This window comes from Natrix helvetica (genome assembly GCF_964273705.1).
Source record: "Natrix helvetica genome assembly, chromosome: 7".
Lineage (NCBI taxonomy): Eukaryota > Metazoa > Chordata > Lepidosauria > Squamata > Natricidae > Natrix > Natrix helvetica.
The window spans coordinates 55278822-55303983 of record NC_138558.1 but is presented as its reverse complement, the minus strand read 5'-3'; the positions used below and the strand labels follow the sequence as shown (position 1 = coordinate 55303983).

At 38.1% G+C, this 25162-nt stretch overlaps 1 protein-coding gene across 1 annotated transcript; it reads right to left on the bottom strand.

Moving 5' to 3' along the window:
- Positions 1–180: 180 nt before the first annotated feature.
- On the bottom strand, positions 181–25162 carry RBM46 (RNA binding motif protein 46). Its single transcript, XM_081959157.1, has 6 exons — positions 24970–25162; positions 23079–23228; positions 19603–19764; positions 17659–18126; positions 14188–14970; positions 181–923 (listed from the first exon to the last, which is right to left on the bottom strand). The coding sequence occupies exons 3-6, from the start codon at positions 19751–19753 to the stop codon at positions 724–726; spliced, it is 1602 nt and encodes a 533-aa protein (XP_081815283.1). The 5' UTR covers positions 19754–19764; positions 23079–23228; positions 24970–25162; the 3' UTR covers positions 181–723.

Below are 25162 nucleotides of genomic sequence, written 5' to 3'. Positions count from 1 at the left end.
AACTTCTAAAATCCTAATCCTGTGGTGAGGGTTCAAGCAGCTTTACGTTCGCAAACGAGATAATTTCATACTATTTTCTGTCTTTGCCTATTGTTTACTCATGCTTAATTGCTACAGGAGAAAAAAAAAGAACTTTGAAATTTATCAATATTTAGTTTAAATATTAAAAAGGAATCCAAACTATTTTAATACAGCAAGATTTTAATGTCAAAGTGACTGTATTTAAGTAGGGAATTAAACACATGATATGAACTTTAAAAACATTACAACGTGCAAATAGAACAGTATTTTTAACAAATAAAATTTAACAATGTAAACAGTAGATTAATAAAACAAATATCATGCAACTAAAATATTCAGTAATTTTAAAGGACCCCAAATGTTTATATGTTTGGAGTTAAGGTTTCTGGTTTAAAAAAAAATACTGTGCATCATTTCCTTCTTACATAATACTTTGCTTTTTACCAAATACTGCTTTTCATCTCCAAAGAATGGATTCCTGGTAACAAGATTACAACAATTGCAAGCATTTAAAATATTTTAAAGCTTCTATTTAATGAGAAAAAATATTTTAAAAAACATTTAAATGGGTTTTCTTATCTATAATTTATAAGTAATATGAAATAACCAAGCAAAAGCAATTGTATAAAACCAATTGAAACTAAAACTACATTATAGGTTTTTTTTAAAAAGTGTACTTTTTTTCATCCAGCTTTTTTTTCATCAAAAGAATGAGGCCTGACTGGAGATGTACAAACGCTGTCCAACATGGTTGCTATTGGCAAGTGGAATTGATGATGATAAGGGATAGCTTGGATAAGAATATGGTCTTGATGTATATGGTAATACGCTGGTTGTTCCAGAAGAAAGCGTAGCACTAACAGGAGAAATGTTATTTACTGGATTTCGACAAAAATTGTATTCTGCAAAAGAAATTTATGCAGCATGAATATCAATTTCAAAATAAAACTGGAGAAATCATAATGTCAGCATAATTCCCTCCATATACTTCTTATTCTAAATCTTATCACTCAAAAACATAGGGATTATACTGTGGGCTACTACTACATAAATACAATTTTGATCTCAGGCTTTCAAAATATTTTATATTAGAGTTATGCCTTGTTGTAGTGCCTTGTTTTGATGAAATTTCACATGAAGCACTTTTTGCAAGTTGAAAGGTGAAACAATATTTTCTATAAAAGGAAAGCAGGTCATTTCAAAGGTCTATCCAACAATTCCAATAGCTACAAGTGACTTCTGCAAATGCACTATGCATACACGAGCTACCTTTTCTATTCAGCGACTGGGAACAAAAACAGCATTTCCTCCTATGCAAAAGCCATTTCCTGTTACTAGAAACTACAGGATTAAGTACAAAATCTCAATGGGTTAATTGCATTGCATCCAGTCCTCAACAGAAGAAACTAAACACTTCTGCAGGTGTATATGTTTCATTGAGATTAGGTGCATACATTTTGCATGTCCCTCTCAAAAGAATGAATATGACTATTTTAATATATGTTAATATAGTGAATTAAATATAGAACCTTTGTGATTCTTCACATAATCAAGCTACTGGCTGAGATCTAGATAACTCTGAATGTTTCAATGAGAAAAAAATATGTAGAATCTAAAGAACCATCCTATAACCTGATTAATTCCTACAACTTGTCCAATACATCCCAGAGTGTACACTATTCTTACATAACTCAATAAATATTTCACTGTTAAACACTAACTTTCCCATTTTAATAGGAAAAAAAGCACTGAAAGCCAAGGCAAGAAAGAAACTGACTGCAAAATCTTATGACATGTAAGAAAAATGTTATGTTCCAAGTAGCTATAGATATTTAATGATTATATACAAATGGACTTATCATTTAAAATCTTACAATTTGCATGGAGTAGGATTCAACACCTTTTTCTTAGAAAAACCCAAGCCATTAATATTGATATGAAGGTAAAGATAGTGTCCAGTAGTGTCTGACTCTAGGGAGTGGTGCTCATCTTTGTTTCTTAACCGAAGAAGCCAGCATTGTCTGAAGACATTTCCATGGTCACGTGGCCAGCATGACTATACACCAAGGCTCACAGAATACTATTATCTTCCCACTGAAGTCGTACCTATTTATCTATTTACATATGCATTTTTTGAACTGCTAGGTGGGCAGGAGCTGAGGCAAGTAACGGGAGTTCACTCCATCGCGCAGCGCTCAGGTATCAAACTCAGGCTGTCAAACTCAGCCTTTAAACACAGAACCATTGCGCCCCTGTTGTTGATACATTTATATCTATATATTTAATTAGGCCATGTGTAATGTGTTTGGACTGGAGGCATACATTCATTTCCTGGATATAAATCTCACACAATAGGATTTACTTCTAGTTGATATAATCAAAACTACATGATTGATAAATGTATGGCATGGTAAATGTAAACATTTTCACTTAAACTATGATTTACTTCTTTTATTTTGCACAAGCAAATGGAAATTATTTTCCTGCCACAATAAAATTAAAATAATCTTTCAAAATGTAAGATGGTTTTAATCTTTGCCTTTAAGATTTCATATTTGTTAGCAATAAACTGTTCAGAAAAAATAAAGTGGCAGCATTTTTAGTCATGTTACATAGCCAATATTTACCGACAGCAGTGACATCTTTTAGATGTAAAGCAGGGCATTTAAATATAATTATTAAAATCTTTTTCAATACATGGGCATTGATATGCATAATATACACTTCCCACTTACAACCATTTGTTTAATGCCTATTTGAATTCACTTAATAAATGCCTTGCTTAGCAATGGAAATTTTATGCCCAATTGTGGTGGTCAATAGAAAGTTGCTTTCCCCCCCTAACAAATGATATAGTACATATAACAGTGAGGTTGAAATCATAATTTTGATATAATGCCTAAACAAAACACTATTAAAATAATAGAGTGAGCCTATTTCATTCCATCATCAGGCAATACAATACACTTAAACTGATTTGACATAGTTACATTCTAATATACAACGTACATGGCTTCCTTTAAATGTTATATTGCAATAATTTTGCAGTTATTAAAATGAAAGGACAGTGCTGTGTAAATATCTAATCAAGAGAAACATCTATTTTATAAACTTCAGCATCGTTAAGATATTCTTTCTGCTTTTTTGCTACTTTTAAGGTTACAAAGTTGATTATATATAATTACATTAGATAGGTTAAAATAGTTATTAAATGTTTTAATTTCTAATTTGATTTCTTGAACCTTGTATTTTCCAAAAAAAATCCCACTTGAACATAAATTTCACATCTAATAAACCACAGCACAATATTATGTAACATTTAATATTTATAAAAGCATATAAAAGTTTATTTTAAAAAAATTCTTATAGCATATTTCTATAAACATATTCACATTATTTTGTCAATAATTTAGCATTCATCCTTATTTTCTTATCTACAGTTGACTTCAAAAATTTGAACATTATAATTTTGAATATGCAATGCTTACAATATAAACTATATTATCTAAGAATAGTTTATACCCATGATGGAGAACCTATGGCATACATGCCAGAGGTGACACACAGCACCCACTTTGTGGGTACGCGAGTCATTGCCCCCGTTTAGTTCCCCCGCCCAGCTGGTCTTTGGATCTCTGCCATGCATGCATGGGACATGTATGTGGAGGCCATGTGCGCATGGATGGGGAGGGGCCACATGCACGGGGGCCCGGCATGTGCAGGGGGCTGTGCTCATTGCATTTTGGGGGTTCAGGCACATGCTTTGGGCACTCGGTCCAGAAAAGGTTAACCATAATTGGTTTATTCTATTCTATCAATGCCAAATACAGTATCAAAAAAATTACTAGACTTAAACCAAGTACCAATTTTATTCAGGTTTGCTTCACTTAAGTTACTTACCTGTTTACTTTGTCCAAATTTTCCTACGCAGGTCCTGACTGGAGAGGTTATGTACCCTTTCTGCAAGTGGTGGAGACAGAATGTAACACTCTTCAAGAGTGATGTTAATCTTCATTGAAGTGTTTGAAATTCTGGGATTGATTTAACTGCAGTACTCCATACTACAAATTCATGTCTTTTTATGTATATATAATCCTTTAGTTAAAACTGTTAAGAGGGCATTAATGTTGCAGACACATACATTATATTTTAATCATCTTGCTATGGAAGAAGTTACAAACCCAATATCCATTAGGCTTATTGTATTATGCTGACACTGTAGAGTAACGTATGTGCAGATATGTGGGTTTAGAGTAAGACTTGAAGTAAAATGTTGCAGATATATTTTCATTTTGCTCAATACAAAATAATCAAGAGTACTGAACATTTTAATATTCTACTGTTAATTTTAAAAATCAGAATAACATTTTTTAAACATGACCAAATATTTTTTCACCTAATATCAATTTCTCATAATGTAAATCATGATAGTTTTTTATGTAAAGTATAGAGATTTTATTCAAAATAATGTAAATGTTTTTTTACAATTAAGCAGTCAATATTTCAAAGTCAGTTTTTTCAGAGATAATTATTGTACAATTATTAGTAAGCATCATGAGGAATGTTTATGAGTTATTCCTTTTTTCCAGTCAGGATCCAGACAGATCCTTTTTTCCAAAGGTAGTTTTGGAATCAGGATACAACTGCCAAATAAGAAGTTACCATAAAAATCTATGCAATGTCCTGAGAAAAGCATAGTTTATGTTTACTATAAGCTTATCATATTTCAGTTTCTCATATTACTGGAGTAGCATGTCTGATGCATAATTTTTGTGAATATAAAAGATCAATGGGAAATAGCATATTAATATGTGAGACTAATTTATAATTGTTGCAAATGATTAAAATACATTTTAAGAGAAGCAAAAAAGCAACAAATGTAACTTGTTTTTCAGAATGGTATGAATAAATAAATATTGAAAGAGTATTAACGCTAAAGATAGCTTATTTAAAAAGCCACATTTAAATTAACCGTAAGTTAACAATATACAACTCCATGGACTTTTTCCAATTGCCATATTTAATTTTTCCTTCATTAAATTTCATTGATGTAAAAGTTATTCGCTTTCCAGCTGTATCTAAATCTGCCATTTACCAGATGTGCTTGACCAGAAAAGTTGAAAATAGCCTGCCTTTGCATGATTTCAAAACACAAATTACCATATTTTTCAGAGTATAAGACACACCTTTTTACTCCAAAAAAGAGGGTGAAAATCTGGGTATGTCTTATACTCCAAATGTAGCCACCTGTGTCATCTGGAAAAGGGGCAGATAAAGCGGGTGCTGCAGAAATCGTGATGGCTGGAAAGGAGAGACGTTTCGCTTTCGGGGCTCCCACGTGGCTCGGCTCCCCGGAGGGCTCGGGGTGGCGATGGTGGCAGCAGCTTGAAGTGTGGAGGCTTCCCTTCCTACACACACACACACATTCCAAAGTTTCTTTTCTATCCCGCGCTTCTTTCACTAGCCAAAATCCCAACGATGCCAATAGCTTTTTCCAGAGAAAAAGTGGAGATCTAGGATCCTGAGAAAAGTCTTTGTGCAGAGATCGGTTCTCTTCCCTTGCTCCACCTCCTGCCCCCCAATCTCTCCAGATCTGTCATGCAGTGCTTATTGCTACTGCTGCTATTGAGCCCAGCTACCATCTCTTTGCTGACAGATTCAGGCGGATTTGGAGTGTGTGTGTGTGTGTGTGTGTGTGTGACAAGGCAGCCTCATTTCCTTTATCCTTCCCTTTTGCCGCTGAGATGCTGTCACGAGGAATCATTAATTCAAATGGAAGGGATCCCCACCCATCCTCATCCAAGTGCCATTCCTAGCCAAGCACAGCAGCAGCCATTAAGCAGCCCCCACATGTCTTTCCCTCCTAGCTGAAGAGAAGAAGCGAGCCGACTGCCGCTCCTTGGGCCAAGCGGTTCACCATCACCAGTCCGAGGGAAGGGGAAAAACAATAAAGCACGGAGAGAGCTGTTTAGTCCTGCCTTGCCATGGGAGGGGTAGAGAAAAGTGGATTTGAGATAGTTAAAAGCCTTACTCTTTGATCAAGCCCCACGTGTCGCATTTTTGCCCTCTCCAGGAGCACTTTGCAGGCCTCCCAAACTCTCTGCATGCCTCATTTTAAACAAAAAACGGGGTGTGCAGATGGTTTGGGAGGCCTGCAGAGTGCTCCTGGGAGCCGGGGAGGGCAAAAGCGTAAAAAAAAAATTACCTCTTCAAAATTTTGGTGTGTCTTATACTCCGGTACGCCTTATACTCCGAAAAATACGGTATTTTAGTGTGCTGAGACCCCACAATGTTTCAGAACTCCATGCATGGCTGAATTTGAGAACATGCCATTATAAATTTAATTATGATTTATAGCTTAATGTGATATAACTGCAACTAAATATATTTATAATTGTAAAATGATAGTTGGACTTACCTGAACTGTATTCTCGTAGGATGGGGAAGCCTCCAGGAGTGGGATATTCTCATAGCCAATCTGCCCTTAGACTGTTAATTTTGACAGTTATATATGCGTGTGGTCAACTGTCTGCACGAGGCTACAATAGTTCCTATCACCTTTTCAGAAAAGTTGGCCGCCCTTACTTTATAAACACTTATCTTCACGGATGGAATTTATGCAAGCCTTTTAAAACGAATGGATTAAGTTTTCTTCTTTTATTTTTTTTCTTTTACTATTCTTTGTAATCTATGGACTAAAATTCTCCTTTCATTACTGTGGGTGTTCTTCTACCTCATTTAAGAATCAGACTTTTTTTTAACTTGAAGTACAAAAAAGATACAAAAAGAAACAAAGAAAATTGCAACATTGCAACAATAACACTGCTACTCGGAGGCTGGAGGTTTGTGTATTGGAAACGAAACAGGTTTTTTTTTCCACTGATTATCCTGGCTTGGCACTTCAAGGTCTCACTGCTTGTTTATAGAGAGTGATAAGAAAAGCACACAGATGTTCCTTTGAAGTATATTTTTAACCAGAGAAAGGTGAAAATGAAATGTTATTATGAATCTATGCTTAGTCCTGTTAAAACCTTCTAAGCTAGAGCAGCAGTGTTTGTTAGCTGGAGATAATGGCACAATTTCAACAGCAGAAAGAAGTTTTAAGTCTGCAAAAGATATTCTCAGAAATACATAAATTATCAGATGCATGTGAGAGGTTAGAGAAGACATTGGAAGACTTAGTGCATCTAACAGCAAAATATGATGAAGAAGTTGAAGATGTTTATCAAATGAAAAAAGTGGTGGTTGAAATCCTAAAAATTCAAGAGGAAAATGAATATAAAGAAATTAAAATTGCTGATATTTATGGTGATTGGTTTGTCTCTGAAAATGGAGAGAGTGGAATACTGAAAGAGGAATTAAATGGAGGGGAAATCTACCCCAGATGGCAAGATACAGAAGAAGAGAAATCAAAAGAATTTATGGATTTAAAGAGAGACATTTTATTACCAATATCATTGATAACACTACCAACAATCAAAGATAAGCTGATTAAGGAAACAGAAGGGCATCGAAATTACATGAGACATTTTATAAGCAAAGAGTTGCTAAGAGGAATCCATACAAAGTTGATTAAGGAGATGATTAGAGGACTGACACCACAAATGGCAGAAGATATGAGACTGTTTTGCTACTGGAAAGATACAGGTTGATAGATGGAAGAGTTAAATTATACTCTATAATTTAATATAATTTAAAACTAGTTAAACTTAGTAAAATTTAGTGACAATAGATATAGTTAAATAAATAATTGATAATGATAATAATGTATACAATGTGCAGTGTTATGATAAGTAATAATTGGATATGAATATTGAATGGTACCCATGAAAGGAAGATTAGAAACCCTTTTGGATTATATATAAAGGTTAATAAAAAAAGAATTAATTTAGATTCAGTTAAGTCTTGATTATTGGGGGGGGGAATGATATGATAAATCATATAGTCAAATAAAGGAGGGATAATAATAACATACATATGTATGGGTACAACATAAGGAAATCGGATGTAAATTGTAAACAGTGATTTGGAAAGGAGGATTAGAAAACTTCGTTATTAAATATTATGGATGTTTAGCTAGAATAGGACATAAGGATTCAGTGTTATTGGAGGATTTTAGAAATAGTAAATGAAATGCCAGTATGTGGTTATGTATTAAATCTTGGTATATTCTATGATGAAGGACGTTTAAACAATTATAGTCAAATGAAAATGGAGGTATGATGATGGCAACATGTATAAATATCTGAGTTAAAATGCTTGAGTAAATATGAATTATGTTTGTTGACTGTGGAAGAGATGCACGTAAGCCTTTTTATAACCAACTGATACACTTTCTATAGTATGTAAAGAAGGATGTGTTGTGTTTGTTTTGAAAATTAAAAAAAACCTTTTTTTAAAAAAAAGAAAAGTTGGCCGCCCTTAGATGTTCCCGCTCAAGCGCCAGGCAGTCAATTGGAGCCACTGTGGTTCCGGGTAGAACAGGACCCCCTGGTGCAGGACAACCTCCTCCTCCTCCAGAATCCTCCAATAGGGTCCGCAAACCAAGGCCTATGAGGCCAAAAGGGTGCCACTATAATCACCTCCGCCCCCTCTGTGACCACACATCTCAGAACCCTGGGAATGAGGGGAATGGGGGGGGAAGCGTACAGGAGACACTCCGGCCATTGGCAGCGTAGTACATCTACGTTCTCTGCCCCTCGAGCCAGGAGATGAATCTCGGAAGCTGGGCATTGTTCGGTGACACAAAGAGATCCATCTGCAGCTGGCCGAACCTCTGACAGATCCAATGGAAGAGCTGGGCCTGAAGCTCCCACTCTTTGTGGTCAACGGTGGCCCTGCTGAACCAGTCTGCTTGATCATTGTCCACTCCGGAGATGTGTTCCACCATCGGCGACAGGAGATGATGTTCCACCCAAGTCCCCAGACTAAACGCCTCCTGCCATGGTACCATCGAGTGGGTGCCCCTTGCTTGTTGATGTGGGACTTGGCTGCAACATTGTCCGTCAGAATCAACACATGCCGGCCAGCCCCTTGGGAAGCAAAGTATTTGAGCACTAGGTGGACAGCTCGCAGCTCCAACCAGTTTATATTGTGTCTTACGTCTGCCGGGGACCACTGACCTTGTGCCAACTGCGAGCTCAGCACCACTCCCCAGCCGAAGAGGCTCGCATCTGCTGTTAATGTGAGATGCGCCGGATCCTTGAAGACCGATCCCTTCCGAAGGGCTGGGGAGAGCCACCACCACAGGGACAAGCGAACCTGGGCCGGAACCTTGACCTTGAAGGATGCATTGCTGGTGCCCTTGCATTTGTGTGGCAGGAGCAGCCGTTGCAGCGTCCTGGCATGGAGGCGGGCCCACGGCATTATGGCAATGCAGGAAATCATTTTTCCCAGCAGCTTGGAAAGAAGGACGACAGGAACAGACAGCTCCCTACGAACCTGTCTAACTAACTGGGTAATGCTTTCCTTATGCTCTGGGGAAAGGTAAACCTCACCCTGAGTGGCATCTATAATCGCCCCAAGATGTTGCAGTCTAGTGGATGGAATCAGGTTGCTCTTGGCAAAGTTAACTGAGAACCTGTGTTCCTGTAAGGTCTGAATGGTCAAGGCCAGAGACTGAGCCTGCTGAAGGGATGACGCTTGAACTAAGATGTCGTCTAAATAGCACTAAAGTCTAACCAGAACTGAATGAAGCTGGGCGGCCAATGTGGCCAGGACCTTGATAAAGGTCCGAGGGGCTGAGGCGAGGGTTAGGGTTAGGCATCCTCTATTGTAGTGGATGCCCGCATAGGAAAACCTCAGAAACCTCCTATGCTCCAGGAATATCAGGACATGGAGGTAGGCCTGAGTTAGGTCTACTGAAGCCATAGAGTCCCCAGGTCTAATCCCAGCCAAGATAGAGTGTAACAATTCCATCTTAAACCTCCTGTAGACAATGTGGTGATTTACTAGTTTGAGATCTAAAATCGCCCTCCACCCCCAAACTTTTGGGAACCACTAACAAGTTAGAATAAAACCCCTGGCCCTCCTGGTCCGTAGGGACCAGCTCTACAGCCTGAATCTTGAGCAGGTGTTGAATGGCCACCCTCATGAGATTTTGTTTAATGGGATTTCTTGAAGTAAAGAAAACCCTAAACCTGTTCGGGAGGGAGGAGAGGAATTCCAGATGGAGGCCGAATTGAATAGTATCTAGAACCCACCGGTCAGTGGTGATGGAATGCAACCGGTCTGTGAATAGGGTGAGGGGGCCACCGATCTGGGGAAGTGATTCTAAATTACTTCCCTCTGCGGAAGGAACGGCTGCCGTCCTTTCGAAAGGGCCTCTTATTCTGGGGTTGATAGTGGGACCTATCTCTATTAAAGGTCCTATCAGACTGCCTGTCCTGCTGAAAGGTTTTCCTCAAAGTGAGTTCTGCCTTTTTATCCTCTGCTTTGAGGTTATCGGCGATATCCCCTGGGAAGAGGAAAATGCCAGAGCAGCCACCGGCAGGTCAACAGTAGGCATTTGTAATGCCTGGGAAAACCCTGGTTCTAAATTATAAAACTTCCTCTCATTTGCCCCAGGAGTAGGAAATGCCCCTGGCTTTTCCCATTGGATTTTTAGCATGTCCAGAAAAAGTTGAGGAGCAGGAATCTCCTCCCTAGGGGCCTGAGGCTTAGAGAAAGGTCCCCCCTTTTCCCTTCTTGGGGGGCAGGAGTTCCCTCCTCCAAATCAGCAATGGCCCTAGCCTTACGCAAGAGGGATCTGAACACCTGAGGGGGAAAAGAGGCCTGCAGGTGGATCTGGGTCCTCATCCTCCTCATCGTCACACAATTCCAAATCAATCTGGGCCCCCTCACTGAACATTCACTGGACAAGGAGGGGTATTCCGGCCTATCCTGACCGGTGCCTTGAGAACGGGGTTGGTCTATACCACTTCGTGGGATCTCACGCTGAGATTGAGCAGCAGAGGCTTGTGGCTTCTGTGCAGCCACGTAGCTATGCCCCGGGAAACAGCCTGTGTAATGAGCTGCCTGTAACACTCTGGTAGCTCAGGCCTAGGTGGAAAAGCACTGGCTGAAGAAGCCTCTGGAACAGGGGCCTGTGGGGCCAGCCTAGGCCTGGCCTGAACCCCACGAGCAAAGGGATCTTCATTCCCTTGCCCTGGATCCCCAAGGGAGAGGTGGGGAAAAGGTTCATCCTCCTCCCCCGCAATGTGCCCAGGGGACCTCCAAGAGGTACCAGCCACATGGGAAATCTCAGGTGGGGATCTAGATTTCGGTGGAGGGGGACTAATGGCCATCCAGAACTACCTAGCCCTCTCCCCTGCCTTCCCTGAGGGCTTGCTGTTACTCCTCCTGGAGGAGCTCTTCAAGGTTGCCTTCTTAACCCTAGCAGAGGCCGTAGGCCTGGTTCTGCCACCCAAAGTGGAAGGAGCCTCCTTCGCAGCATACACCATTTTGTCTGCACTGCCCCCTCACCACGGAGTACTCAAGCGGTGCACAAAATGGTGCCCGGCTGCCTCTGCGACTGTTGCCTCTCCCTGGGAGCAGTCCTGCCCCCAAGACGGCCACCAATGTCCTCTTGAGGCTTCCTGAAGCCTCCGAAGCCTCTCACTGCTGCACGGCTGCAGCTCCAGCTATCCGGCGATTTGTTGCATTCCAACGGCTCTCCGCGATCCTCCCAATGCTAAAACAGCCTCTCAGCTGTTCAGCGGCTCTCTGCTCGCCTCTTGAGGCTGTCCCCCATCACACGGGAACTCAAGCCTCACCATGGAGTGAACCTTGGCATCCTGGTGGCCTCAAAACCTGGGTACTGAGTCCAGCAACTCCAATCAGGCTGTACATGAATTCAAGCACCTACTGGTGCCTTCGACCCCACAGATCAAAGTGGAGACTCCCTCCACTTAAAGAGACAGAGGCCAGGAAAGAAATTCTCAAATCCAATTCCGGAGCCAACTAAAGGTGGTGTCTTTCAGGGCTAAACTGAGTTGAAAATGGAGTCATGCAAAAGAAGCAGAGAGGCGTGGCTTCAAAATTAACGCAGTCTAAGGGCAGATTGGCTGTGAGAATGCCCCACTCCTGGAGGCTTCCCCATCCTCTACGGAGAACTGTTATATTTAACCACTTGCTTTCAGTTGACATTTTATGAGCAGAATGAGCAAAATGGAAATGATGAATAGGTCACACTTTTTTTGTTTCACATAAATTATATTCACATTATCACACTAAGCTAACAGATGATAGTACAGTACATGAAAAACAAAACCTTCAATTTGTAATGAATCACATACTGCAGTAAATTCAAATGTTTTAGAATAGAATAACAAGAGTTGGAAGGGACCTTGGAGATCTTCTAGTCCAACCATCTACTTAGGCAGGAAACCCTACACCACTTCAGACAAATGATTATCTAATCCCTTCTTAAAAACTTCCAGTGTTGGAGCATTTACAACTTCTGGAGGCAAATTGTTCCACTGATTAATTGTTCTGTCAGGAAATTTCTCCTTAGTTCTAAATTGCTTCTCTCTGATTAGTTTCTACCCATTGCTTCTTGTTCTACCCTCAGGTGCTTTGGAGAATAGTGTGACTTCCTCTTCTTTGTGGCAATCCCTGAGATATCGGAACACTGCTATCATGACACCCCTAGTCCTTCTCTTCTTAAAACTAGAAATATCCAGTTCCAGCAACAGTTCTATATATGTTTTATCCTCAAGTCCTAATCCTAATCATCTTTGTTGCTCTTCTCTGCACTCTTTCTAGAGTCTCCACATCTTTTTTATATTGTTGTGACCAAAATTGAATGCAGTATTCCAAGTGTGGCCTTACCAAGGTATTATAAAGTGATATTAACACTTCACATGATCTTTATTCTATCCCTGTTTTTGCAGCCTACAACTGAGTTGGCTTTTTGACAGCTGCAGCACACTGCTGGATTGTATGTAAGTAATTGTCCACTAGGACCCCAAGACCCCTCTCACAGTCACCCCTATGGAGCAAGGTACCACATATACTGTATCTGTGGATTTTGTTTTTCTTGCCTAAATGTATTTTTCACCATTGAATTTAAGTTTTTAAGGCTTAGTGTGATGTGAAAATCCAGTTTGAGAAATCAAGGAAGTGTCTTTTCAAATAAAAATATTATTGACTACTACAAAAATTGAGAGGTGCACTGACTCAGTGGCTTAAAAGATGCCAGAGAAGATCTACATTCATACTACTGTGTGAGGGCGTGATGAAGTGAGGTCCCATCTCACTTGCCACAGCTCCTGTCAGTTTAGTAGTTTTGAAAGCATGTAAATGCAAGTAGATAAATAGATACCACTTCAATGGGGAGATAGCAACGTTTTCGCCATACACTTTGCGCTGCAGCATGTCATGCTGGCCACATGACTGAGGAAATATCTTCAGACAGCGCTGGATCAATACATTAAAGAAATGGAGATGAGTACCACTCCCTAGTCAGCTACGACCAGCGGAATAAAACCTGCAGGGATTCTTACCTATTACCACAAAAATTACAGTTTCCATCCATTATCTGTTAAGTACTAAGAAATTTTTAGATTTTTAAAGGTTACTATCTTGTAGACTCATTTCAAAGGTAATTAAAAAAGGAGATCCAAACTTTATACTGTAATTAACATAAATGAAATTTAACTTTCTTAAAACCATAAGGAAAAAGAAATTAAATAGGTATGAAAATCAATTCCCAAACATTGCTTCCTTTTCTACTGAACCATTTTAATGATAGTATTTTTAAATAGAAAAAAATTAGAAATCCAAATTAACTGCCACTGCATTTTCAATAACACTTGAAGGAATATCTCAATGTTAAATGGTATAAAGGCAAATAATTCATCGATAGATAGAAGCAAACAGTATATCTAAAATAATTTTTAAAATATTAATTCTCTACATTTGCTACAAAGATTTTTTTAAAGTAATAAGCAAGATGTGGTTTGCTTCTTAATAAAAAAATTAAAAACTCACTAGTATATCCTGAGGTGACAGTATTTTTACTGTATATACACATATATCCCTAAAGGGAGAAAAACCTGAAATACTGCCAATGTTTCTGAAGAAGCTGCCTACTAAGTGGAATGGGCATTTTAGATATGTTATGCCAAATAACAACAATTGAGAACTAAGATGATTAAAATTAAAACCAAAGTTTTAAAAACTTACCCAAGTGCATGAGTGCAAAATGTGCTGCTAGCTCTTTTGCATCTTCTACTGTTGTGCAGAGTTTGTCTGGCATAAAGTAACTCTGGGATCCATTTGCAACCGCTGGAATAACAATCTTATATACCAGCAAAATTTTTCCATCTTGACTTGTAGTCGAATATAAATAATATTCTGGAGGTGCCCAGTTATTTTTATTGCAATAATAATCTAACTGCATCACAGCAGAACTAAAATGACTCGATTTTAAAGAGTACATGCTAATTGGAGTAAGTTTTGTTCCTGGAAAAAATGGATAAGTACATCTTTCAATTTCAGGAGGACTTGGACTATTCTGCCCATTAAGGCGTATTGGAAGATTTGCTGGTTTTGTTAGTGATTTGTGATGACCATCTTCTTTGTTTGTAAAGACTAAAAGATTTTCAGAACTGGGGCTAATTTGGCCATTAAGATGTTGTCTCCAAGTGCTTTCTTTGTTTACTGGCTTGGCTAGTGTTACCTCAATGCTAGCACCATCAATACATTTTCCATTCATAATTGACATAGAAGCAACTGCATCATCTCGGTTGAAAAAGTGAACAAAAGCGTAATCTCGAAGTTTCTTTACCCGTTCAATAGCTCCAGGTTTGAATTTGTTAAACTCAGCCTTAATTGTTTCTTCTGTAGTTGACATCATCAAGTTTCTAACATACAGTACTTTTACTCTCTGCATTGTTTCTTCATCTACTTCTTTTTCTGGGTCTGCCCAATCTACTTGAATAGTGTGCCCCCATAATTGGAAAGTTCCTACCAAAATAAAAAAGGTCATCAGTTTTTTAAAATTTAAATAGAAGTAATTTTGTTCCCCTTAAGTTTTGAAGAAAGATACCCAACAGACTACAATTACATAAAACTATACACACAGTGTGTGTGTGTGTGTGTGTGTGTGTGTGTGTGTGTGTGTATGATGTATATGTATATTTTCACGGGTGTAGGTATGCTGGTCTTGTTGCATTGTCTTTTCCCGTTTGAGATTGTCTTGGCAACGTTTCATATATTTCATATATATATGTGTGTGTGTGTGTGTGTGTGTGTAAGAAATTTTTAAAGAAAGGAAAGTTTTCTAACAGAAATCGTATGGTAATGAATTTTATGACATTAATTTATGGGTACTCTAAGCAATGGGGAATCGTTTTAAAGAAAAAGAGGTGAAGGAAAAAGTGAGTGAAAGGAGGTGGAAAAAAAGCTAGAAATAATACAAGGGAGATGAGGTAACTTTGGAGGTTGGGAGTTTGCCACTTGCTCTCCTGATGCTATTTTATTTATCTGCATTCCTGATCTGTGGTTCTTGTAGATTTAAACCTTATTGACAAAACTCTAATATAGAATGCAAATATGGACATTCTAATCCCTGAGAAAATCTGGTGATTCTGCCACTTCCTTTCCTGAAGCTGGTACTTAAGTAAAATGGTTGCTATATCAGCTTTAAGAGCCCCTGCCTTACAACATGCCTGATTAGTGAACAGAAAGTGGCTGGAATAGGACTACTTAGCATCAGAGGGGATTGAGATGTAACACAGCACATGACAAAAGACAAATTCTCCTGACTTGCTGGTCATTTAGATTCCCAGTAATATAGAGCATTAATGTGTTAGGGCTCTTGAACAAAGTCAGACTATCCCTGCTGTCCTTTTCTTGCTGTATCAGTTGTCCAATAATAGTACTACAAGGAATTATATAAGGTATGTTGCTTTTAACAGCAAATTAGTCAGAGCTTTGTTACACTGTTCCTTGTCTTGAGCGGGTATTCTTCCTATGCCCACTGGTCATATGCCACATCAGTATTTTCTCTCTTACCTTAAGAGCTGGCACTGTAAAGATAGAGTACACCCTGTCTGTTGGCCTTTTAACCCAGCAGCCAGGGCCCAACCTTTTGGTCCCCAGGAACTAGTTCTATGGATGTTTTTCCAGACAGAAGGGGTGGTTTTGTGTGCTGCCTGCATTCCACAGATGGGTTTTTGCTTGTTTATGCAGACTGGTTTCTGGCATGCCAGACCAGTGCCAGTCCACGGACCAGGGGTTTGGGGACCCGTTTTAGCGCATCAAAAACATGCATGAACTACACCTGCAAATTTGCTTACAAAACTCAGGCAATCTAAACTAATTAGTAAAATTAGTAAAATATCAAGTCAAACAGAGATTGAGGTAAGTAGTTTTATGATATAATTTTTTTGTCATAATTGATTTTTGCCATCTTATTTCTAAAACTATTCTTTTCCCTATACTCAGAGCACAACTGTTTAAAAAATCTACTAAAACATTGAATATCCAACCTTTTAATAGCAAAAAGTTGGTTATCTCTGCTGTAACCCAAGTACAGTGCAATTAAACCTGAAATTAAATTTATACCATGAATAACAAAGGTTGAGGTCCATATCTCACTGTCGTAATTCAGAGTAGAGGAATAGTCCATGACTGAATTAATAGTGAGAATACCAGGCATATCACTAGCTATCTTGTCTAATTTGCCAAATTCTAAACCATGCTTCCCTGTTAGCCCTCTAGGAGTGGTGGCGAATCTTTTTGTTGTGTGCCAAAACCGTGCCTGTACCCATAATGCGATGTACAAGCGAACCTCTCACATACCCCATGCATGTGCCCCTACTGTGCATGCGCGTATCCTGCACCTTTGTGCATGTGCACACGACCCTCCTGTGCTTCCCAAGAGGCTTTCCAGGCGCAAAACGGGGCACAGGGGGACTTTGCACGGCACCTCTGTGCCCCGTTTTGGGCTAGAAGGCCTCTTGCACCAACCTGGAAGCCAAAAATGGGTGGGGGGGATGGATGCCGCACATGCGCAAGCTCCCAAATTACAATGCGACCCCCCAACGCATGCGTCCCCCACGTGCGTAACAGAGACCCAAAGACCAGGTAGACAGCAGGAGGCGCGCACATGCGTGGTGGAGCTGGCTGAGGCGATGGCTGGTGTGCCCGCAGAGAGGGCTCTGCGTGCCACCTGTGGCACGCTTGTCATAGGTTTGCCATCACAGCTCTAGGATATAATATAAGCATAGATTGTGATAGTGTGTTCATGCACAGAAGTTGCCTATAACTTCCATCATCTTTCCAAAAAATACTGAGATGTCCTCTCTGCTTACCGTAAGTGAATTTGCCTACCTTACCCTCAAATCAAGACTATTCACTTTTAAAACAGCAATATGCAAATATCTACATTTAGTAGAAAATGGGAGGTATTTCTAATTTTAACAATAAAGGTTCTAGGAAGGAAGGACTGCAAAAGAGAAGCCTACAACCAGGGGACAGCATAATACACTCCAGCCATGTTTATTTTTCTCAAAATCTATGCCTTCTACATGTGGGAAGCAAAGGACTCTGGCACTCTTGCATACTGAGTAGCTTTTAGTATAACTTAAACATACATGTTCTCAACAAGAATGTGATTAAACCTTCTATGTGAAGAATGAACATATTTACCAGGAATTAATTTTCTCCTTGCCATAGCTGCAGCTCTGTGGGATTCATATTCTACAAAGGCAAACCCACGATTTTTTGTCTTGTCCGTTGCACTTGGATACACAAGAACATCTACAACACCTTCAGTGACTTTTCTCATTTCATCCAAGATTTCTTCTTTCTTCTTTTCCTTTGGAATGGCTCCAATGAATAGTCTGCAGTTATCCAAACTTATACAAACACCAATGAATTTTCCAGGACGAATCTCATAATTATTAAGGGTCTTAATGGCAAACTGAGCTTCTTCTTTTGTTGTATACATTACAAAAGCATATCCACGATTCTCACCGCTAAATTCCATCATCAATCTAAATTCATAAATCTTCCCAGCTCTTTCAAAAATAGGAACTAATTCATCCTCATATATATCACGAGGGATTTTCCCCACAAAAACTTCACAGCCTCGGGGTGGTGGCGGACCTTCCCAACCTTAAAAAACACATTCGACATATTTTTATTAATTGATACTAAGAAAAAGATCCTGACCAATTATTTATCATATTATTTTACTATCACTTACCTTAAAACAATTTGGGAGATTTTCATGTAATATCAAACAGATTATACAAACTGAAATGCTCATGCACTCTACAAATACTGATTCTCCAACAGTTCTCCATTAGATATGACTTGTATTATCTGGTCAAAATTTACTTCAGTGATTTCTATTTAAACGAAGATCTACTGCTTTGATTTAAATTTAGTCCTAAATATGAATAGTGAGGAATATAACCTTATCATACTTGGTTCAACTAGAATACCTAAAATTAAGTAAAATTTATTTTATTTATTTTTATTTATTACACTTATAAGCCGCTCCCTCTCCTCTAAGGTACTCGGGGCGGCGTACAATAAATACATATCATATGTTACACAGGAGGTATAAAAACTCATAACAACAATTTTAAAATAACACAATAATTACAATAATTAATGGAGTTAAAAACATTAAAATACCCTAAAATTTAAAATTGCCAGGGGGATTAGAGAATAGAGCTATGGTTACACCAGGCTGGCTAGTTGGAACAGGTGGGTCTTGAGTTTCTTGCGGAAGGAGCGGAGATCAGTAGTAGTCCTAATGTCGGGGGGGAGGTCATTCCAGAGGGCTGGGCCCATCACAGAGAAGGCCCTGCTCCTGGGCGCCGCCCTCTGGCACTGCTTCGTGGACGGCACCCGGAGGAGTCCCTCCCTGTGAGAGCGAATTGGTCGCAGGGATGTATGGGGCAGGATGCGATCCCATATTTTAACTTAAACAAGGAATTGTCATATTGTAAAGAAATGCAATGTGCACTCCATGGTTATTCGGCACAGATGTGCAAAACACTGTGAAAAAATGTTCTGTGCAGATAGTGGTTACGGAGTAATCCATTCTGAACTAAACATGCCTGGTTGGGGGGTTCTGGTCTATATGTGGAATAAATGGGTCTGTTTTGTTCTGAACAGAAGTGATGGTGGGACAGAAGAAAAAATGCCAAGGATATCAGCATCTTAGGAAGGTAAGGGAACAATGGAAGAGAACTTGGGCAAAACACTTAAGAAGCAATGAGAGGAAAGCCAGCGGGTCACTGCTGGGTTAAGCTGGCAGGTGAGGGGTGGGAAGAAGAAATAGTGCCAGGAAAATAAGATGATTTGATGGAGTATGCCACACTGGGAACTATGTGGGAGTAGTCCAGTCCCACCTGGATTTTGGTTCTAGCAACCATAGCTAACCTGAAATGATTCAGCAGAATATTTGAAATACAACGGTTTATTAGGGGTTGGGTATTCTCCCATTTCGCACATACCCTAATCAAAGCTATACTACCTAGGCAATAATTACAGGGTCTATTTTTGTGCGCATTAATCATTTTTCAATTATTTATTTTTCCAAAATTAATATTTTCAAATCAAGCAATAATCAAATACCTGGTGGAGGTCCACCAAATTTTCGTTGTCCATTTTCTTGAACCATATTATACCCTGTCTTCTCCATAAGAGCCAATAAGGCAGCTTCATTCTGAGTACGAGATCTAACTTTATTACATCCATTTGTTACATCTGTGTGTTCTTCATTCATTTCTGTAACATCTTAAGGAGAACCAATAGTTATTATATACATGGAACACATTCCTTAGAAAGGAGTTCTTACATGAAAATCAAACATTTTACATGTGTAAATAATTTCAAGGAAAAGTAAAGCCATATCTATGGAAAATAGCAAAATATTCTCAAGCTGGTTTATTAAATAGTGATTTTGATGACATAGGTTTTCAACCTATACACTGTATGGTTTATTTTTAATTTTACTACTACATTCCTCAAAGAATCAAATTGCTATATATATGAAATGATTGCAGAATAAAAATGGCAAACAAAATCAAACTATTCAAATTATGCGTACTATACATTAAATTAAAATTGAAATCACGTTCAAGATTTAGATTTTCCTTCTGAGATTATAAAAAGTGCTTTGAGAAATTTAATCTTAAAAACCTCCTTCATCAAAACTTTCTTTCCTAATGGAATCTTGAGAAGAGATAACATGTATCATGGGAATAGGGCAAATCCAGTTGAATTTGCTGGATACACAGACCTCTACCATATGGATAATTTAAGAAGGGATTATGGGATCGGCTGGTCTAAATTATTTTGTGGACATATTTTGCAAATTATGTTGAATCCCTCTGAGAAAGGGCTTTGCATTATTTTGTTTGGTGAGTTATACTGGTTAAGGAGTTCATCTGAGTAAACTCAAGTAAAAGTCAATTCTTAGCTCCAGAAGCTGACTTGATGATTTAGCCAACCTACTTCATAGTGTTATTCTAGTTAGGAAAATTGGAGAAGGAATATGTGAACACTACTTGAGCTGATGAATGAGGATATAAATTTAACAAATAACATTGTGAATATTCAAATTTTCATATGTTCATATAAAGTAAAGCATACATTTTTATAAATATCAACCTTATCAAAAAGCTATAATACTCTTGTTGATCTCTCTCTCTCTGGGTAGAAATTAAAATACTTGATGTTAACTATTAGAGACTGAATCCTATTCAAATTCTTATTTAACATGTTTGCTTTAGGTAAAACAAATCAACAAAAATATTATAATAGTATTCGAGTGTGTAGAGTTCTGTATAAGAATGAATCCTTATTGTTTTATAGTAGAACCCATTGCTACTTGATTTAAATACCTGAATTAAAATGCTTCATTACGGAGAACTAAATCATATACCGTGTTTCCCTGAAAATAAGACAGGGTCTTATTTTCTTTTGACCCCCGAAATAAGTGCTTGGCTTTATTTTTGGGGAGGACTTATTTTTGAAGTGCAGAAGACGGTGAGCATGGTCACCTCATGGCTGCTGCTCTGTTGCAATATTTTTGAGGTGGGGTTATTTTGGGGGCGGGGTTATTTTAGGGCATGCGCTCAAAAGCCCGATTGGGCTTATCTGGGGAGGTCTTATTTTCAGGGAAACGGTAGTATGATTTCAAACATCATATTCAAATTAATCCAGCATTTATTGTATAATTTGGGATTGAAAATTCATTAACAGACTGGACTACAATATTCCTTGACTTACAGCCACAATTGGGACCAGTTTCTGTTGCTAAAAAACAGTTTTTGAATCAATCCCAATTTTAGGACTTTTTTCACCATGGTTTTTACATGAATTACTGTAATTATTAAGTGAATCACATGGTCATTAAACAAATTCAGCTTTTCCCATTGACTTTGTTGGAAACCAGTGGGAAGGTTCAAATGGTGATCACATGACCCTTAGATGCTGCAACCATCATAAACACACACCAATTGGCTTTAATTTTGATCATTGAACACAGGATGTGTAATGGTTCTAAGTGCGAAGACTAGGTGTAAGTCACTTTTGTCAGTGACATTATAACTTAGAAATTTCACTAAATGGATGGTTGTAAATTGAGGTCTACCTGTGTATACTTGTAAACCGTACTTTGAAGAAATAGTCACCAAAATGCATTTCTTCAACTCTGAAACAGCCTGCTTTTTCAACTCAGAAACAACTCAGACTGATTGCAATCTTAATAAAATGCATTTTAAAACCATATTTTTCTACTAAGGAATACTGAAAAACATCTATCACATATTGCTTTATTACAGAGAAAGGTATAGTAGAATTTAGAGACAAACCTAAACTAGTGGTGGTGAATTAAGTAGATGAGTAACAAAAACTGATATTCCCAAAATTCTGCCAGCTTCAGAGCTGAGTTATCCTTTGCTAATTTGGTTCATTTTAAAATTATTATTTTAGCTTGATAAGCAAGGAAGGGGAAATTTTTCAGTGGACTTCTCAGAAAACAAAATGGACTCACACATACAACGGTAGACTTAATGTCAACAGAGTATGCTATATATTCAGGGTGGATAAAAATTGCTTTAAAAAATAATAATAAAAATTGGAGATCTAAAATTTAAATTGGATTTTCTCTTATTGAATTTAATAAAATGCTTTTGGAGTAAAAATGTAGCTAAATATAGTTTTCTATTTAAGATACATTAATAATTTAGTTTATTCAGCATGAAATCGAGCTTAGTTATGTAGGATGAGGTTGTATATTCTGCAATATTGGGACTGTTGCTGAGTCAACAGAGGGTCGGAGAAACCGCTATGGGACAGAGATGATAGTTGCTCTTTAAAAAATATGATTTAAATGGAGTTTAAATCCACCCTGTATATATTTCATGCATGAATTAGATTTAAGACTTTTACCAATGTTTAAATTCTCCACGGGAAAGTAATATTTTCAAAATGAATATCTGCAGAAAGCCAAGCTTATATCAAAGTGATATATGCATGGTGATATCACACTACAAATGATGCTGCTTGCACGCTTGCATCAGATCCTAAGTGCAAAAGGGATGAAATCTGCAAAGTGATAAACAGTATTACATCAATGTTTGATCAGAGGTCCCCAAACTCTTCAGTTAATTGATCTTTCATTAAGTTTTAGATTCTTCATTGACCCTAAATGTTTATTAAATGAAAATGTAATAAATCTACTTTAATAATGCTATGAATATTAGCAATAGAGACAAAGCTGCTCTCACTGGTAGCTATCCAACCTAGGCAACAAACTAGTCCGCTAGCCACTTCACATTCAGGACTAGGGACTCATATGGAGCTCTTCAGAAATCTCAAAAGATTAAGTAAACCCAATCAACTCTCCATCATTTATCGACTACCTACTGACCTCCAGCCATTTATTGACCTCTTGGATAATCCTATCAGCCTGGGGTTAATACTGATCACTTTGTGAAGCCCTGTTCCAAACTGTATTTTAAATCTTATATACTAGTGTACAGAGTACTTAGAGAAAAATAATTTATATGCACACATTACACTTTAGAATGATTAAAACTTACAAGATTTTTTATGTTTCAAAATCAGTTCACACTGTTCTCTGTAGCCCTTTGAAATATCAAACTGTTTTCAAATAAATACTTTAATACATGGGTTGCACAAACAGAACTCTGATCAATCATCCAGTCCAATAAATCGGATCAGATTAATATCTGTGGACAAAAATGAAATTTCAAGTGAACACCAAGTGATATTACGTTTATTACTTATTGAAAGTACATTTAATTTCATTCTGTGTAAGATAAACCTGAAGATTCAATTTATACAGATTTTTCTAATATCAAGCAAGATGTGATCACACTTGTCATTTTTTAATTCCCAATTCATATAAATAAGCCAGGTTAAATAAGCAGGAGTTTTTATATCGGAAAAAAAATTCAGATGAGGGATGGCATAAGTACCATTCTTCCCAAGCACTTTTCCTAGATAAGAAAGCAAACTTGCTTGGAGATCAGATTTCATAGGTCAGCTCCATCCCCTTGAATGCTAAAATTACATATAGTGATTGGAGGAAATTTAATAAATATACCGTTTACTGCTCTAGCACACACCTTGTATTTTGTGCATTTCTTACAATGTATGGAGATTGAACATCTCTATATAAAAATGTCTATATTCATCACTTTTCAATTTCTGAATCAAATATAATCTAAAACATAGCTGAAAGGTTATCATGAAAATACTGTATTGGAGAAATTCTATAAATACACTCTGCATCAGACACCATGGAACTTATCTGCTAAAAGTTAAGAATTTTGCAAAGAAGTAACAGTATTTTGCGAAAACCAATCTCTCTACAGATTAACAATTGCCAAATAGCCAAGGTTAAAGATATAAAAATTCCATCTGGCTTTGGTAAACAGAAATATATGCTTGCAAATAATGGAAACAATAGTGTTTTCTTATTGTCATTACTTATTTAAAAGTTGCCTCTTTCATCCTGAGCCTGCCTGATTATAAAAATCCATAGGTGTTTTTGAAAGTAGCCTGTACTTGAAGGCCTATTTTTGAAGCCTATGTGAAATAACCATGTATGTGATATACATACAGGTGTGCTATATAATTCTTTTCACCTCTGATTGGACTAGATAAAAATGAGGATTGTAATCAAAAATACCTCGAGGCAGGATTGGAGAAATTGCTTTAGAACTATGATTGCCTCTAGGAAAAGTAGCAAGCCAAATTCTCTTTAAATTGGGCGTTCACATTTGATATTATAATTTTGATTCTTTGATGTAGATGGCTTTTGATTTTATCTTGGTTTAATTATTTTGGTTAATTTTTTGATTTTTTTAAAAACGACATTCTAGTGTCTTCCAGTAGGAAGTAATAAAATGATTACAACTGGTTATATCCACCGATTAACCTATAGCTATTTTGCATCTGTACTTCCTCCGCTATTCCTTTACTCCCGGCCTGGCCCTCAACCTCCCCGCCACATGAGTTCCTCCCTGCCTCAACGCTGAGTCGTTACTTTCTATTTTCTCCTCGACTACTCCTAACAGTCGTTCATTTTCAGTCTCGAAGGTCGTTGTTTTTAACTGACAAATTACTTAATGGGCAATTTATTACGATTATTAGTTTAAGTTAGTCCGCTTAAATTAGCGCCCACGGCCGAAAAAAAAGATACTTTTTACACCACTGAGTATTTCATAAAGAGGACTGTTTCTACTTTTTATAACCACCCTCTTGCTCCCTCAAGCAAATCCTCCTTTGAGGCGTCTTTATATTGGCCCTTTTAAGCGAAGAGGCATGCCCTGCACGAGGGACTGGAAATACTGCAACGAAGGTCCCACCCAAGGGTTGGAAACTTCTCATCCACGACGACCAGCGACGCCTCGTCGTTCAAGCGTATCCCACCCAATACCCTCCGTGCCTTACAAACTAGCCTACCGCTCCTTCCCTGGAGAGGAAACGGCGACTGATTTGCAGCTACCGACACACAGTCTCACTAACGCACGGCCCGCGCAATTTTCAGGCAGGCTCTTCCGAACTTGCGCGGGCTTTTTTTTTTTTTATATTGCCTTCTGTTTTATAGGATTGACGGCCCCTCTAACCAATGGAGAATGAACTTAGCGGTGTGGTT